The following is a 17,847-nucleotide window of genomic DNA, read 5'->3' as shown; positions in this document are numbered from 1 at the left end:
TTCCCACTCGATTCACACATTTGTCTAAAGAGCGACCAATTAGCCTTGTTCAAGTTCCAAGTAAGAACATCGGAAGCAGCAGGTTTACTTTTTTTTGTTAAAGTCGTGACAAGAGGAAAATGATTACTTGAGCATAGATCTGCATGAACATACCACTTTAAACGGGGAAATATACCAGGAGAACAGACGGTAAGATCAATACTTGAAAAAGATTGATGAGTGAAGGAAAAATGAGTCGGATCATGTCCATTCAGAAGCATAAAATGGTCATTGTTTAATAGACTTTCGACGATACGTCCTCGACAATTTACTTTTGTTCCACCCCACAATGGATTATGGGCATTGAAGTCCCCACACAATATAAAAGGTTGGGGTAACTGAGAAACAATATTTTTCAAATCATGTTCAGAAATTTTTTGGTCAGGGGGTAAATACAAACTACAGATGGTTAAATTTAGATCATCAACTGTTAAGAGAATAGCAACTGATTGAAGATTAGTATTGAGTGTGACAGTTCGCGGAGAGTAACTGGTCTTTGCTAAAAGTGCTACACCACCACTAGCTGCAAGGCCTTCAGTGAAGTCCTTTCTAAAGATAGAATAATGTTTCAAAGAGGGGTTATTTTTTGCTTTAAACTTTGTTTCTTGTAAAGCAATTGCAAGGGGTTGAAATTTACAAATTATTTGTTTTAATTCTTCATGATGGGAATAATACCCATCAATGTTCCATTGAATTATTGGGCAGTCCATATATGCATCTAAATTTTTGAAGAAATGGAGGATGATAAAGAGTTGTCACTATCATCAGATGAGTTAAGTTCAGTATCTAAAGTTCGCACCAGTCGATCTATTCTCGCTTTCACATTTTTGGAGGACAGCCTAGAACTTACTTGCTTTAAGAGGTCGGCTAACTCACTTGTATTACTTGTATGCGTTTGGATTATTTCAATGGGTTTCTTAGAATTTTTAGTTTCCGATAACATTGTTACGACTTCAGTTTCAGTGAAAGGAAAAACTTGTTCTTCAAGGGATATTTTAACAGCCTCTAAAATCTCATTTGACTCTTTTTTCAATTTTAAAGCTTTTTTCTTCTCTTTTTTCGAAGGCAGGTGATCATCAAGGGGGGAGGCTGCCGCAACACTTGTTTCAGCAGGTTCGATACACTTTGGAGAATCCTCAATTGATAGGGTATTCTTATCATGTAAGTCCTGAACATTTAAGGAGGAACTCACAGCTGTACCTGTCAAGGGGGACTCTGATTGACAGTTCTGGGCTGCAGGCAAGGGAGGGGTCGATTCAGCAAAGTCCATAACCTCTGAGTCATTCGGGGGAGGGACAGGGTTTGGTGCCTTAGGTTGATTACCCAACATTAAATCAGGCTTCGGAGGGGTTTTAGCTTTAATTAGTCTATCAGCAATTTTACTACTCTTCGCATTTTTCATATCACCCGAGTATTGGACGCAATCGTTGGTTTTGTGTTGAGTAGTCATGCAATTGAAACATCTATAATCTTCTATAGAAAGGAAAATTCGAACATCTTCCCCCTCATGAGGGATGAGGAAAGATTTAGGCAAAGTAGGAGAATCTGGTTTTTTTACCACATAGACTTCCCGTCGAAGGGATTTTATGTGAGCATATTTTGGGTTCTTTAATCCCGCGGACAGAGTTTGTACTGGAGAAACAATATTGACATATTCTGACAAACCCGATATAAGATACGTGTCTGAAATTTTGGGCAATACATTTGAAAGAACCAGACGAAAAGCCGGGTTAACAAGTCTTCTAATTAACAGGGATCCAACTTTCGTATTTATTTCTTTAGTTTCGACGATCTTATCTACTAGAGCTAAAGATGAGAGGTAGAAACACATGCGATTATTTGAAATTTTTGCGGCATATAAAATGTCAGCTGGTGGAATGATTTTTGATATCTCATCGAGATAATCAACCAAAGTGAGTTCATTATGAGCGGGAATTATAATTGCGAGTTGTTTAGACGATTGGAGACTGGACGGTTGGTTTTGGGTAGAAGGGTTGAGAGGGTTTTCAGAGAAGGTACCTGAGGATTTTGGTTGGGTAGTGGAGGAGGAGGAGGAGGAGGAAGGGGAGCCACTCGAAGCTTCAGCATACGACATAGGTGCATCAACAGGAGTAGGGACATGGAGTTGTGAGGTTAGGTGTTGGTGGTGCTGCTTTTGAGGTAGTAAAGGAAAGGCGGTAGTGGAAGGCGCGATACGCGGAGGCTGATTTTCAGACGATGTCAGCTGAGTTGTAGGTCCCGTTTCACATTTTCGTTTGGACAGAGTTTCCTCTGATGAGGAGGTACTCTGTTCCGCTTGTTTCTGCTTTCTTTCGCGTTTCATTATTCGCGGACAACAATCAAACGCAAGAAGGATTGGCGGTAACTAAGGAAACGCACTGGAGATTTTGTAAAAAGTTTAATGTTAGTACATTTTTTTTAAGGTTATCAAACACTTAATTGCATTAATTATTTGACTTTAAAGGGTTCACGAGTCAAAGCGGAGCAATCCCTATCGACCACGAACTTTTAAAGTTGGAGTAACTTAACACAAAAACCACTGCAAAACCGCACCCATTTGGATACAGAAAATCAAAAAGGCCGGGAGCAAAATAACCGCGACATAACTCGGTCCGGTATAAGAAGGAAGATTACAGCGCATGAAAGAACATATGCGGGGCGAATGTACTTATCCATAGACGCTACCCTAGAATAGTGGGTGAAGCATAACTTAGATACGGCACACGGGCCAAGCGGTCAAACTGGATTTGAAAAGGAATTGCGCGGACGCGTAGTTTAAGTTGAAAAAGGTTGTGAAGGAAGGCACCAGTGAGTATTATAATTGAGGATTTATGGAGAAAAGTAATCAAAGATGAATTTTATATATTGAAACAGACAAAATAATAAATAAAAGAATTGAAATATCTAAAGGAAAGCCGGAGAGGCGAATAAAGAGCCCGCAGCGCGATCGGGCGGGCCGCAGCGGAACTAGGCGCGCGGCGCGACATGAGATGCGGGCGGCTTGCCTAGCTGACGGAATGAAGGCTAAATATTGGTGACGCTAGCGGCGCCAACAAGTATAACAATATTAGACAAAATTGCAATTACATTGAGAATATTCAAGTAACATTTAAAAATGTAGTCAAAACTTTAGAGACATCACCTATATCAACTGGAAGAAATTTGGTAACTGAAAGAATGGGTCGTGAATCGTACATTCATTGCTTTTTTTTCTAAGTAGACAGTAAGTAAGTCAAAAGTAGGTTAGAGACCGTTAAATTATGGATCGAACTTAATTAAAAATTCATTTCGATGAGACTAATTTTTTTTTGTCGGGCGGATGTTTTTCGTCCAACGACTTGAGACATCCTCAAAGGAGTGATTGATCAGATGCTCACCGACAACAGGTGTTCGTTCCTGTGACCCCTTCCTCTCCGCTACACCATCTGCCTCTTCGAACAATGATTGAAATGACGAGAAAAAAAAGACGAAAAAAAAGGTCGACATCGTGATTTACATTTTCGGCATACTCTCATATCCTCGGACTTTTCCACATGCTTTTATTTTTTCTGGAGTTGGTTTTCTCAAGGATAGTGATTTCAAAACTCATTAAAGAAAAAAAAAACTAGCTGACCGTCAAAGCTATTTTATAAAGTTTCTTGTGCGAAATTGATCCAACTGCAGCAGAAAGTATTTTAAAATACAAAAGGTAGTCTCCTGTAGTCCTAAAGAAATGTGCGCCTTCTAATTCTGTAAAATTTCTCCCGGCAGAACACGTGATTTCGAAAAAATAAACTTGAGTTGGACGTTTTCATTGAATTATACAGAAGCTTTCCTTTCCAATGGAATCTAGCTAAAAACATTTCAACTGAAAATATGCATAATTGTGTTCAATATTACTTATTCTATAGAAGATACTTTGCGAGAGTTTAAAAGTTCATACGATGCTCATTCTTTCGCTCATTATGGCGATTTGATAGTTTTCAGAAATATTTCGAAATTTTCTTTGTAGGCTTGTACCAGTGTACCTCACATCCTTTTCAATAAGGTCCACGTACAAATTTTTAGGGGAATATCAGCGCTCCGATCAGAACTGTTAAAAAATGACAATACAAGTGGATGGAGGAAGAAAAACTAAATTACGTGGAGTATTCGTGGATCTTAACTTTGACTGCATCAATCTATGTAGGAAGTTTGTTGGACTACTCACAGACGCTCGCGGCAATTCTGATAACACCTCGCCATTAGAAACTGAACCTAAGTATCACAGCTCAATTACATACATAATACTTAATGTCTTGTATTAACTGTGAAACTACGAAAAATAGTATTTCGATTGAGGTGTATCATTTCTGTCTCTAGTTTTTTTTTTTTTTTTTTTTTTTTTTTTTTTTTTTTTTTAAAATAATACTGAACATTTTCGCCCACAATTTTTAGACAGTATCTTTGAAAGAGCATGGACATTTGAAATCATTTTTTTTCAATAACGGTGGCCAGATATTTTTAAGAAAAATTAAATGTATTAGGAAATCTGCAACGTCGCAAACCGGGATAAGTGGTTTAATAGTTTCACGATCGATTTCCTTTCAAAAAAAAAAAAAAAAAAAAAATAGGCAAGTCAAGGAACCCTATCATATTGGGAATATGGTGAATGACCAACAATGGATGCTCCTTCATTTAAAGGTGTAGGCAAAATAGGAATTCAGGTTAAATGACGTGTGTACACGAAGCCATTTAAGGGAACGCGGATCTTACTGCACGAGGGTGCATTGTTCAGGAGACCAATTTTTTCTGCGACAGGTCAATTTAAAGAATACTTAAACTCTTTAGCATCATAAGAATAAGTTACGAGCGGTTATTAGTTCATTTTGATGTCAATGGAGGACGTGAAGTTGAATTTCAGTTCGTCAATTTTGCGTTCCGAAACTATATTATCGAATGAAACCAACAATATTCACAAAATAACGACAAATTTTCACGGAACTAACAAGAAAATCTGGAAAAGAAATTTTCGCTCAGTCTTAAAACATAGGCCAATAAACTAGCAGAAAAAAGTGTCTTTGTGGTTGGTTCCCTGTGGATGAAAAACACTTCCTTAAAATGTAAGAAGCAGAAACCTTTCTTCAGTGAATAAAACAATGTTAATATAATCCGAAAAGCAGAAGCTATTGGATATCCACGCTATAATTAGACCCTTTACGGTCTACAAGCTTTATTTCCTACCCGTGTAGACTTCCTACATTGTGACAACCAAATCGCCGAGAGCGGCATTTGCCAAAATAGACGAGAAAATTGTGACCGCCTATTGTTTCCGCCACCAAAGGTCATAACGGGGAAGAACTTCATGGATGACGTATTTGCATACCAAAATTAACGCAGCTATACATATGTAGAATATTACAATTTTTATTATCAATGCGGATATCATTGAGAATCAGCTGATCAGTGACGTTTCATTTCCTACTCTTCAAAGTACTCTAATTCATGAACACTCATCAAATACTTCCCACTTTCTTGGTTTTAATGCCGTAACTTTTCGAAGGTTATTTTGCCAAAAAAAAAAAAAAAAAATGCAAGAATGCGGCACTTGCCAAAATCCGTGAGAGAATTTTGATCGCCTATGGTTTGCGTCATCAAAGGTCATGACAAGGAGGATTTTCATGAATATCTTATTTGCATACCAAAAAGACGTAGATCCAAAATATCAAATTTTTTATTTTCAGTGAGGGTCATTCAGAATCAGATGATCAGTGACTTTCTTCTCCTAATTCCTACTTCCTACTTTCTTCTCTAGTCTCTACTTTTGATTGATGAATACCCAGCATCTGTAATATCAAATACTTTGTGCTTTCTTAGTTTCAAAAGCGAAGGTGTTCCGAAGTAATATTCCCTAAATGTGCGTATTGTGCGTTGCCTAGAAAAATCGAAAACTTCGTGTTTTAAATCGGGCGACTAAGGTTTTGAGTACAATATTCAACAAATAGTGATTTTCCCCGCAAGAGAGTATTCTGGAAAAAAAAAACGGTAACATGTGTGCAGACCATGTTGAACAACTGAAATATTGAGCACACTCTTTCATAATGAGCAGTTTAGTCTTATTTTAGTTTGGTTACTACCATTTGACTCTGATCATCGAACTAAACGGACGGATTAAAGTATTCTAGCTGAAAAGCAGCTCAGACTATCAGAGATTTTAAAGTGCAGCTTTCAGAGGTGATATCTCATTGTAATGAAAAACACCACAGTCAAAAATTAGATTGGAAGAAAACGGAGGGTCAACAACCAAGATGGGATTCGAAAACGACGCTTGGTACAAAATAGTCAACGAAATTTTCTCAAAAGCCGACATCAAGATCAACGGTCCTCGTCCATGGGATATCCGCGTGAGGAACCGCGACTTCTTCAAGCGCATCCTGAACGAGGGTTCTGTAGGTCTCGGGGAGAGCTACATGGACGGCTGGTGGGAATGCGACAATCTCGACGAATTATTCTACAGAATCGTAAAGCACCGCGTCCACAAACTTGTTCCCGGTCGATGGTCGGATGTCTTCCGCGTGTTGGCGGCGCGGCTGTTCAACCTGCAGTCCAAGATCCGCGCCCGGAGGGTATGCGACGTGCATTACAACCTCGGCAACGATCTGTTCGCCCAAATGCTCGACCCGCACATGCAGTACTCCTGCGGCTACTGGGATGGCGCCACCACGCTCGAGGAAGCACAGAAGAATAAACTTCGAATGATCTGCGAGAAGCTTCGACTTGAGCCAGGTATCAAAAGAAATTAAATTCCCATTTTTTGTTAGTGTCACATCTAGATATTTACCTAAAGCACCTGCAAAGGGAGAGTGCAGACTTGTCAAAATACGGAAAATATGGGCTCAAAGCAACCAACCTTCTAACACAAAAAATTTCACTGCCAACTTTTAGATTTAAGTGTCAAAACAAGATCAAATCAAGCCAAGCGTTCCCCGCCAAAAACTTAGTCAAATACATGTTTTACAAACGACAGGTCGACGACTATTGTAATAAATAGATCTCTCCGGATAATTTGAATACAAACACTGGGCAAAAAAACACATTGTATCTAGAGTGTAGACTCTGAAAAACATCGACAAGAAAAAATACTCTTGATTCGATCAGATTTAAGCTTAAATCAAGAACCAAGCCTCTTAATTTGAGCGGGCTTCCTTTTGATTTAAGCTAACATCGGATTGAATCAAGAGTATTTTTTTTGGTCAATGTTTTCAAGAGTCTGGACTCTAGATCCAATGTGTTTTTGGCGCGTATACGTAGTATACCGCCTTTGCGATCGTTTCGAACCCTGCTCGATACAATAACCGAGTCCCCTAGTTCCTTACCGAAAAGTGACTACCGCGAACTTCTGAGATTTTCCAAAGCGTGTAAAAAGTTTATTTATCCATCAATAATTATGATTTAAAGTTGTTTCTCATTCTGGGGCTCATTAGTTTATGTGCAGTGAATACCAAGTGTCTACGTTACTTGGTTTTTTCAAAAAAAGCCTAAGAATGCGACGCGCTTTTTTAAAATATGCATATATAAGCAGAATCAAGCGAATTGATTCGAGGATGGCTGAGCAGGTCGGCACTCTCGAAATGAGAATTTAACTCCTCCGTTTTGTTCAAAACGTTGCTTTGACAGATCTGTAACCTCGGTTATACTTTCCAAAAGTTGGTACCCGTGCTCTGATAGTGCAATCTGTGATGAGCCTCGAGACTCATTAGACCATTAGCTAAACGTGGCTCATACAGGAATCCACTTACCCCTCTCTTTCCCACGCTCCTGCTCACTGCGTCGGCGTCTCGACGAACAATAGCTAATGACGGTTGCCAAGCGATGCCGGGATCCTCAGCCCCTCGCCCAATTACTTACGCTTCATTAACCATTTCACCGTCACGCTAGGATTCGTCCAATTTTCAAAAAAAATTGTTTCGCGAGTTTTTAGCAATTTTTTCCTTACTCTCCGTTAAAACACGAATTAAAAGAGGTCTCATTAATAAAAATCGGCCAAATAGAAGAGAAGTTACAGTATTCGAAATCCGAAGAAATCAACAAAACTTCTCCAAACAAAAAATAAAATGAAGGGAGGGGGGATGTATAAATTACAATTTAATATGATTGACCTCAGAATGTTACAAGCAATTCAATTATAAAAAGGAGAAAAAATTGAGTGAAATTACAAAAAATTAGCCTCTTGCAAGGGGCTTCCTTGTATAAGTTTTGACCTGAAGACAAGTAAATCCCGTTATATTATTAAAACGAAATTGACTCCATAGTTTAATGCCTTAGTTTCTTGAATACGATTATTTTAAGCACTCGATTTATATCAGCAATTTTACCCATGAGGTGATTTCCTGAGAGCTGATAATATCACGAATTTCTCATAGAGCCCTTCAAAAATGGCTTGCTTTTTGGGCAGCCGATTCGGCCATCAAACCGGGGTTTAAATGGAAGCTGATAATAACACAAAGCTCTGAGAACAATTTTAAGATGAGTATAGGAACGGTTTGTACATTACGAGGAGAGGCGGGCATTCTGTTCAGCATATCGATACATAAGTATTTTCACACGTAGAATTCAATTTTCACGTCAGGGAGTCGACATATTTTGATTTTTTCGATTTTATACGGGAAATTTATGGTTTTTCGGGATTGAAATTACTTACAATTGTTTCATGAAAAATGAATGCACCCAAAATGACTATAGCATTTTGACTTTCACATACCTACGTGCACTCACTAAATTGATTGGTAAATTCAAAGAGTGGGTACATCGACCTGGTATATCAAGTTTCTGCGATTTTTTACGGCAAATCGGTAAATTTTCGGGATGTGGATTGCTTACTTTCAATTCATGAATGAATAAAGCATGGACATGGTTGAGCTTCTTTGCATGAAAAGACGTTTAAAATAACAAAATCAAGACATATTTAATACAATTGCATTTATATCGAGTCAATTTCTTTTCAGTAATATAACGGGATTTATAATACCGGTGATTTGGGTATTTTAGCCCCAAAATACCTTTAAATCGACTTTATCTTCTAGGAATTCGACAGAATTTTTCCTTTCTTCGCTTAAATTTTTCCGTAGCACTTTTCTTCAAGAATCTGATAAGATTTTGCTTGAGGCGGATCAAAAAACTTAAATTTGTTCGAATAGCTTTCTAGATTCACAATACACGGTCTCGTCAAGGTGCGTCGTTGACCTTGCAGTGTTGGATCGTGAATTCTCTTGTTGTGCTGCTTGCCTTTTTTGAAATCTCTGTAAATGAAAACTAAAGGGGTTGATATGTGCGAGTTAATGACGCGCCTTATCAACACATTGTGTTGGAGTTCACTGCTTGTTTTTTTTCCAGTGCTTGACTTCCCTTTTAAAAAACCCTTGGCTTCGCTACAATGGAAAAAAGAGACTACTCTGAGTCAAACGACACTATAGTCTGTGTTCCAGCACCATCGGTGAAGGCATTTTAAACCTACTCCATAGTCCGCACTAGGGCAAAGCCTGTGGGACACACTCAAAATATTTCTTGTCAAATTTTCTCAGGACATTCCCTATGAAATTCTCCCTCAAGATATTCTGGAAGTAAAACTTGTAGGAAAGTCCTTTTGAAGTACTCTGAGAATATTATTTATGAAATTACATAATTTGCGGTATGCTTTCAGGGATGAGACTCCTGGACATTGGCTGCGGGTGGGGCGGTTTGACTGAGTACGCCGCCCGGCATTATGACGTCACCGTTCTCGGGGTGTCCAACTCGAGCGAGCAAGTGGCGCTCGCCAGAGGGCGCTGCACGGGGCTCAACGTCGAGATCCTGCTCTCCGACTACCGCGACTTGGATCCGGACCAGCGCTTCGATCGAGTCGTCTCCGTCGGAATGTTCGAACACGTCGGACCCAAGAACTACGATCTCTTCTTCTCCATCGTAGACCGTTGTCTGGCCCCCGACGGGATCTTCCTCCTTTACACCATCGGGTCGAACACGACGGTAACGAAAGGCAACGATTGGACCGAGAAGTACATTTTCCCGGGTGGGTGTATACCGTCCGTGCAACAGATCGGAGCTGCTAGCGAGCCGTACTTTGTGATGGAGGACTGGCACAACTTTGGGCCGGACTATGATGTCACTCTCATGGCGTGGCATGCCCGGTTTTCGGAGGCTTGGCCAAAGCTCTCGCGTTCGTACGATGAACGGTTCAAACGCATGTTCGAGTACTACTTGATGTCGTGTGCTGGCGCCTTCCGCGCGCGGCACATTCAGTTGTGGCAAGTGCTTTTTAGCCGAGGCCTGGATGGTGGACTCAGTTTTCTTCGAAGATCTTGTTGATTCTTTTGAGTACCTATTAAGGGCCGTCCCTGAAATACGTAACGAACTTTTCGGCATTTCTGACCCCCCTCCCTTCCCTATTACACGTAAAAACAAAATGACGTAACGCTTTCCTCAACCCCCCCCCCCCCCCCGCCTAGACCGTAACGTAATTAAGGGACGGACCCATAAGAAGAGTATGGATTTGTCAATACGCCAGCATCTTCCGGCAAAAGTATCACAAGCGCCATGCGGCGTTTACAAATTTCCGCCGCAATTTTATTTTTTTACATTATACAACAAAGCTGTCCGAAAATGTCACTGAATTTTTTTTGTGCTGACGTTGGAGTTTGGTGAAATTTTCAAGCAGATTCAACCAGCAATTTCTTTGTAAAGACATAAAATGGTGGCGGGAATTTTTGAACGTCGCACAGCGCTTTTGATACCTTCGCCGCTGGGTGACAACATTGAGCTCTCGTGGCTTAAAAAAGCAGGCAGCCTCCTTTTACAGAAAACATTAGAGAATTGCTTCTGCCATTTGCAGATTCCAATATCAAACCAAGATGGCCAAGCATGCTTTTACATGAGAGCTTTTCCGCAAAAATGATAAAATTTTTGCAAAAACTAAGTCAAGTATACGTTTTACCGATGCAGTTGTGATACCTGTGCGAACTATCCCGGTTTTTCATTCGTTTTATCCATTATTTTGACGGCCTTAGTCCCATAGTTGTTGGATTTGTATTATCTTTCCAGGCCGATTAAGTTGTTTTTCACTCCGCAGAAACATGCAGTATTGGGTAAAGTTTTTACTGACATAAGATCATTATTTCATGCATTCATTATAATTGTATTGCAAAATTGCTTTAAAAATCGTCAATATAAAATAAGCGTCCTTATATATGTAGATTTATACGTTTTTTATTGTATACGTTGTTTATTTATTTACCCGAGGAAGAATAAAGAATTTGAAAGCATTATAGAATTTATTCTTCACCACATTGTCACGCCACACGCCACGCACCACACACAATCATTAGTGATATACAAAGGAGTCCATATTTGCACTGCGGACATAATTTAAATGGCAGTGCTTCCAGGGTGTATTGTAAAGTGCACCATCGTTGAAGAAACAACACAAACATTGCATGAATCGTATGATTAGAGAAACTAAATATTATTAAATAGAGAAATCAAATTTACTAATTTACGTAGTCGAATCTCTTTGATAGAGAGACCCCTTCATTTTACTTTTATTTATCAATCTAGTTACATTTATCAATCAGCAGGATGCGCGTTGTTTACGCACTTACATGTGCCATTATAATCCGATAATTTAATGCCTAATAAGTAGCGCACTTTAAATATATTTTCTTCGAAACTGTATGCTTTGAATTGCAATCTTTAAACCTCTTTAACTCCCGTTTAGTGCGTTTTAGCATGATTCACAACTTCAGCCAATCCATAAAAATACAGTAAAATCAACTTAATCCAGGGATAGGTTGAAAAGAAAGAAAAAAAAAAGAAAAAAAGAAAAAAAAGAAAAAAAGCAAACAATATACTCGTCTTTAGATTTTTAAAGAAAGGTCAGGTCAGTTTGTCACCTTCCGGCCAAAGTATCACAAACGCCATGTGACGTTTGAAAATTTCCGCCTCCATTTCATTTTTTACAGAGAAATTGTTCGACAAAGCTGTCCAAAAATTTCACTGAATTTTCTTCGGAGCTGCCGATAAAATTCAGTGAAATTTTCAGACAGATGCAACCAACAATTTCTCCGTAAAAAAATATAATGGTGGCGGGAATTTTGAAACGTTGCACAGCGCTTATAATACGTTTGCGAGCTGCCGACGCTGTAGCGCGCGGGGAATTTTATTTTCAAACTAGGTGTCTCGAAATTTCCGTGCACCCATTTCATTCTATCAAAAGCTAACGAGCTAATACAATTGTTTAAAAATTTCACGGAATATTTTTTACACGGAGAAGAATAATCAGAGGAATTTTCAAGAAATGCCGCTACGTATTTTTCCATTTAAAAAAATAATTATGGAAGGAAGTTTGCAGCGTCGCAAATCAGAGGAGCTAACGAGCCGATACAGTTGTTTGAAATTTTGACGGAATACTCATTATACAGAGAAGAAAAATTTGAAAAATTTTCCAGAAGTGACGTTACGTTTTTTTCCTTTTAAAAAAGTAATAATGACAGGAAGTTTGAAGCGTCGCTAATCTAATCAGGCTACGCGTTTTGGCAATTTCCTGTCGATTTTTTGTCGGTCAGTGGTGTTCCTATTCCTTTGAATGACTCGGAGAAAAAAGGAAGCAAAGGAGGGAAAACAAAAAAATAGCTTCGTCCTGTTGTATCGGAGCAGTTACATCCTCATTCTCAAAAATTAACCTATGGGCTTGCTCGTATAGTCGTATTTTTTAAAAGTTTTTACTCTAAAGGTAACAATATACACGTCAATGAGATTAGAGCGACCCTTATAGTATCGAGAGAGTGAAAAGGTAAGTGAGGTACTTTTTTGGAGTTTATGGGTTTTTGGGGAAACTATTTTGAAGTGATTTTTGAACTCGAATCTATCTGAACTTCATGTTTAGAAAGCTCAGCTGCTCTGCTAGAATACCTACTGCTCTCTCTCGTTTCTTTTCTTGAGTGCTTTGTTTTAGCACATTTACTCGTACTCCTGCTTCACTTTATTTGATTTTCTAAATTATTTTCCTGATGCGAATTTTTTCAGACTACGTTCTTGAAAGGACAAAGTTGCTTTCAAAAAATTGACAAGGACACTAAATCAGTCAATCAATACAAAACCCAAGCCAGGCGAAATGATTTCACTAAAAACAGAATGGCTTCATAACGGCAAGATGGTGATTTCATCGGTCTTGAAAATCATCGCAACCGGCGATACGCAGCCTTTCCTCGAGTGCATTTCCTCCCTGTTACTCTTCATACGGGACTGCAAATCTAAGCTTTTGCAGCCTGGCCCAAACCAAAAGGCTCGCAACCCTAGGAGGAACAACACAGACAAGGAAAAGGACCCTTGGTGCCTCATAGCCGAAGAGATGCTCTCATATCAAGGGCAGACGACCAAATCAACGGTCCTCGTCCTTGGGACATCAGCGTCAAAAACTCCAATCTCTTCCACCGCGTCTTGAACGAGGGTTCCTTGGGTCTCGGCGAGAGCTACATGGACGGCTGGTGGGAGTGCGAGGATCTCGATGAGTTCTTCTACCGAATCTCGAAGCATCGTCTTTACGATTACATCCCTAGTCGGTGGTCTGACATCTTCCGACTGGCAATGGCGCGACTGTTCAACCTGCAGTCTAAGATCCGCGCCCGGAAGGTATGCGACGTGCATTACAACCTCGGAAACGACCTGTTCGCCCAAATGCTCGACCCGCATATGCAGTACTCTTGCGGCTACTGGGATGGCGCTACCACGCTCGAGGAAGCGCAGAGGAATAAACTTCGAATGATCTGCGAGAAACTTCAGCTTGAGCCAGGTATTATCTAAATTCAGTGGATTGGTGTGCTTCACGATAAACCGTTTGATCTGCTATTTAAACCTATGAAAAAGGATCGAAAAGCAGGGTGTTCGCAACGAACACCTTGATAATCGATTCTTTACTATAGCTTCAAACGGGGAAGCACTAACAATCTTAGAAATGTAATTGAGTGAGACAAACGTTAAACTCGTAGGCCGACGCTTTTTTGCGCCTAATTATGAGCAATTTGTTAACCAACAAATCAAATTAAATGCGCTTGATGATGACTGATAAAGGTACCTAAATGTATGCACTTTGCTTGGCGAATTTGAGAAAAGTAGGTTAGAATTATGAAACGAACCACTCACTCCTTGGCTAAATTCGTCATTACCAGGTGAATCCGACTGTGTATTCCTGAAATTCACTTTTTCACTTCAGGGAAGAGAGCAGAGTGAAAGTCCAGAAGCGGGAATGATATTTTACGCTTTTGAGGTAGTGAAATTAGAAAGTCATTTGCGCAAGTGATGCCCATGAAACTGGGAAAAAAGAAAAGCAAGTAAAACTTGATCGATACGATAGGAATTGGGTTGCAATACAACATACTTGTTTTAAGTACGTATGATATCAAATAGTCTCCGTCCAAAGAGCAAACGAGCGCGAAAGTTTAGTGAGTATTATGATTGTGAAGTTTGTTTGAAAGCGCAAATACCTGAAAAAAAGTAGGACTTAATAATACACATTTACCTGATTTCATTTTTTTCTTAAAACCGCAGTCTACTAGTGTTCCAATTTATTATGACCCTAAAGCAATCACTAATATAAGAGATTTTTTCTGCAAGCTTTGGGTCTTGACGCATTGAGCAATACATGCAAACAATCGAAGAATATTTAAAAAAATTGATATTGTCACGATGAAAATCATTTTTAAATTACTTCATCAGCATCATCAACAACACTGGGATTAAGTTAAGATGTGGAAGTAAGAGAAACAATTAGAACACCCTGATCAATATGGCCCGCGATGAAAACTAACGACACTATGTTGTTGCATATTGCACGGTTTGTGAACTTTTATCGGCACTATACACAAATTACTACATAAACTTAAAACTTTTTTTGAAAAACCGATCAATATCACTTACTTACTTATTTTCTATGCACGATGCATCGTGCATAGAATATAAGTAAGTAAGTGATATTAATCGGTTTTTCCAAAAAAAAAAGTTTATGTAGTAAAAACTAACGACGTTTCATGTTAACGCCTGGATGCAACTAAACGGGCTCCACGGATGTCCGCGTTGCATACGCACTGAAGAGAAGGCGTTTTGACTTTTCAGGCACTCGCCGCGCCACTACGCTCTCGTAGCGCACAGTGGACCGAGTCAATGGGAGAGGTCGGACATGATTGTTTTCACTAGAACAGCAAAATTAGTTGTTAATTTCGTGAAATTTTAAAGTTTGAGGGGTGCTTTCTACAGTAATTTTTACGAGAAAACCAATGATGCCATTTTTAAGATCTCTGCATTTTATATTAATGGAGTTACGAGCTTTTGGAGTTTCCAAATTTTGGCCGACTTCTCTCATCGGCTCATTCCATTGTGCGGCGTAGCCCTGCGTGGCAGCGAGCTGTACTGCGATGATCTAAAATGACAGAGAGCCTTCAGTTCTTCGTTTATACTACAAGGACATCTCTTAGAAACGACAATAGCAAAACTCTTATTGTCATTTCACGCAGGTGTAGGGTGCATTGGTGCAAGTACCTTTTACCACCTCAGTTTTGACATTGCAATATGCTGAGCATGATTTGTAGAGCAACTTTTCGAGCCAAAACATGAGTTTGAATATAAATGAAAAATCGAAGGTGCCCTGTCTTTTTGGATTTCCGTGGTACTACCCGCCGCATTTGAGCAGTTCCTCTGCACTTACACAGCAATTGAACAGTTCCACTCCTCGCCCACCCATCGGACGACCGCACCATGTGTGTTAGGTACGTTTTTTTCGTGGGCCATCACCAATCTACAGTCTCTACATCGTTGCTCAGAATATCTGATAAATTCTCATTAGTATACATACAAATATATAAAAACCGCTTTAACAGCGCTCTTGGCGCTCTGCGACACCCAGCCGGACTTTGGCGGCTAGGTGCTCAGAATATTTTAATCGTCACCTTCCGGCCAAAGTACCACAAGCGCCATGCGACGTTCAAAAACTTCCGCTATCATTTTATTTTTTACAGACACATTTTTGATTGAATCTGTTTGAAAATTTTCATCGGCAGCACAAAAAAATTCAGTGAAATTTTCGGACAGCTTCAACAAACAATTTCTCTTTAAAACAATAAAATGGCGGCGGAAACTTTTAAACGTCGCATGCCGCTTGTGATACTTTGGCTGGAAGGTGACAAAATGGACCGCGTTAAACAGAAAGGAACCAAGCCACATCAGCTATTGCCAAATTTAATCGGGCAAGTTAATTTTTTTCATGAAAACGATTGTGCGGATTTTTGTGCAAATTTCAGTGAAAATTCTCCATAATTTGAAGAAAATTCCTTAAAAATTTCGAATGAATCCGCACAAACGATCTCTCGTAAAAAATTATATTGCCCAGTTAAATTTGGCAATAGCAGATGTGGCTTGGTTCCTTTCTGTTAAACTCGGTCCAAATGTTGGCATGTTTGCAGGGATGCGGCTCCTGGACATCGGCTGCGGGTGGGGCGGCTTGGCTGAGACTCAGCCGCTGAGTACGCCGCCCGGCATTATGACGTCACCGTTGTCGGGGTGTCCAACTCAAGCGAGCAAGTGGCGCTCGCCAGAGGACGCTGCACGGGGCTCAACGTCGAGATCCTGCTCTCGGACTACCGCGACTTGGATCCGGACCAGCGCTTCGATCGGGTCGTCTCCGTGGGGATGATCGAGCACGTCGGACCCAAGAACTACGATCTCTTCTTCTCCATCGTGGACCGCTGTCTGGCCCCCCAAGGGATCTTCCTCCTACACACAATCGGGTCGAACACGACGGTGGCGAAACTCGATGACTGGACCGAGAAGTACATTTTCCCGAACGGGTGTTTGCCGTCCATACAGCAGATCGGCGGTGCCAGTGAGAAATACTTCGTTATGGAAGATTGGCACAATTTCGGGGCGGACTATGACGTCATTTTGATGGCGTGGCACGCTAGGTTTTTGGCTGCTTGGCCTAAATCAGCGCATGCGTACGATGAGCGTTTTAAGCGTATGTTTGAGTATTATCTGAAGTCGTGTGCTGGTTCATTCCGCGCGCGGGATATTCAACTGTGGCAGGTGGTTTTCACTCGAGGCATCGAAGGCGGACTCCGAGTCCCCCGAGGATCCTCTTGATTGTGTACAGTGGCGATTTTGCAAGTTGGCAACACTGTTTTCCTCCATTTAAAGTCATTGAAAATATCGATTTTAGTGAGGCAAGCTGCCTGACCAAGAATCGATGGTTTTAGATTTAAATGGAGGGAAAAAAGTGTTGCGAACTTTAAAGAATCGCCTCCGATTGCGTAAAATGTCGTCGTGCCACCTTCCCAAGAAGCATTGATTGCGATGGATAGGGATTTTATCGGTTGGTCATCGCGATTATATCGGTGGCAATATATTGAGATACTATCGTATTGAAAATTGTAATATATATACGGCGATTAAATTACTACACATCCCAATTTTTGGTTCGATGAAATCGGGATTAAATCGCCATTAAACCTAACTCGCGATTTTTATTTGGAAAATATTGCGATAAATTGTCGCACTGGAAAAAAAAAAAACACATCGGATCTAGAGTCCAGACTCTTAAAAACATCGACAAGAAAAAATACTCTTGATTCATCAGATTTAAGCTTAAATCAAGAAACAAGCCTCTTAATTTGAGCGGATTTCCTTTTGATTTTAAGCTTAAATCTGATTGAATCAAGAGTCCATTTTCTTGTCAATGTTTTCAAGAGTCTGGACTCTAGATTCAATGTGTTTTTTTTTTCAGTGAGGGTAATAAAAAGGCGATTTTATCGCAAT

At 40.0% G+C, this 17,847-nt stretch overlaps 2 protein-coding genes across 2 annotated transcripts; both read left to right on the top strand.

Moving 5' to 3' along the window:
• The first annotated feature begins 6,305 nt into the window (after positions 1 to 6,305).
• LOC140224895 (cyclopropane-fatty-acyl-phospholipid synthase-like) lies at positions 6,306 to 10,359 on the top strand. The gene is made up of 2 exons (XM_072301930.1): positions 6,306 to 6,783; positions 9,698 to 10,359. Exons 1-2 carry the CDS (start codon positions 6,306 to 6,308, stop codon positions 10,357 to 10,359), a joined length of 1,140 nt encoding a protein of 379 aa, XP_072158031.1.
• Positions 10,360 to 13,521: 3,162 nt separating this feature from the next.
• Positions 13,522 to 17,175, top strand: LOC109038047 (cyclopropane-fatty-acyl-phospholipid synthase-like). The gene is made up of 2 exons (XM_072301929.1): positions 13,522 to 13,837; positions 16,553 to 17,175. Exons 1-2 carry the CDS (start codon positions 13,522 to 13,524, stop codon positions 17,173 to 17,175), a joined length of 939 nt encoding a protein of 312 aa, XP_072158030.1.
• Positions 17,176 to 17,847: the final 672 nt, after the last annotated feature.

The sequence above is a fragment of the Bemisia tabaci genome, chromosome 6 (genome assembly GCF_918797505.1).
Source record: "Bemisia tabaci chromosome 6, PGI_BMITA_v3".
In the NCBI taxonomy this organism is placed as follows: Eukaryota; Metazoa; Arthropoda; class Insecta; order Hemiptera; family Aleyrodidae; genus Bemisia; species Bemisia tabaci.
The sequence above is the reverse complement of the archived record's forward strand: the minus strand, read 5'-3'. Positions and strand labels throughout refer to the sequence as shown.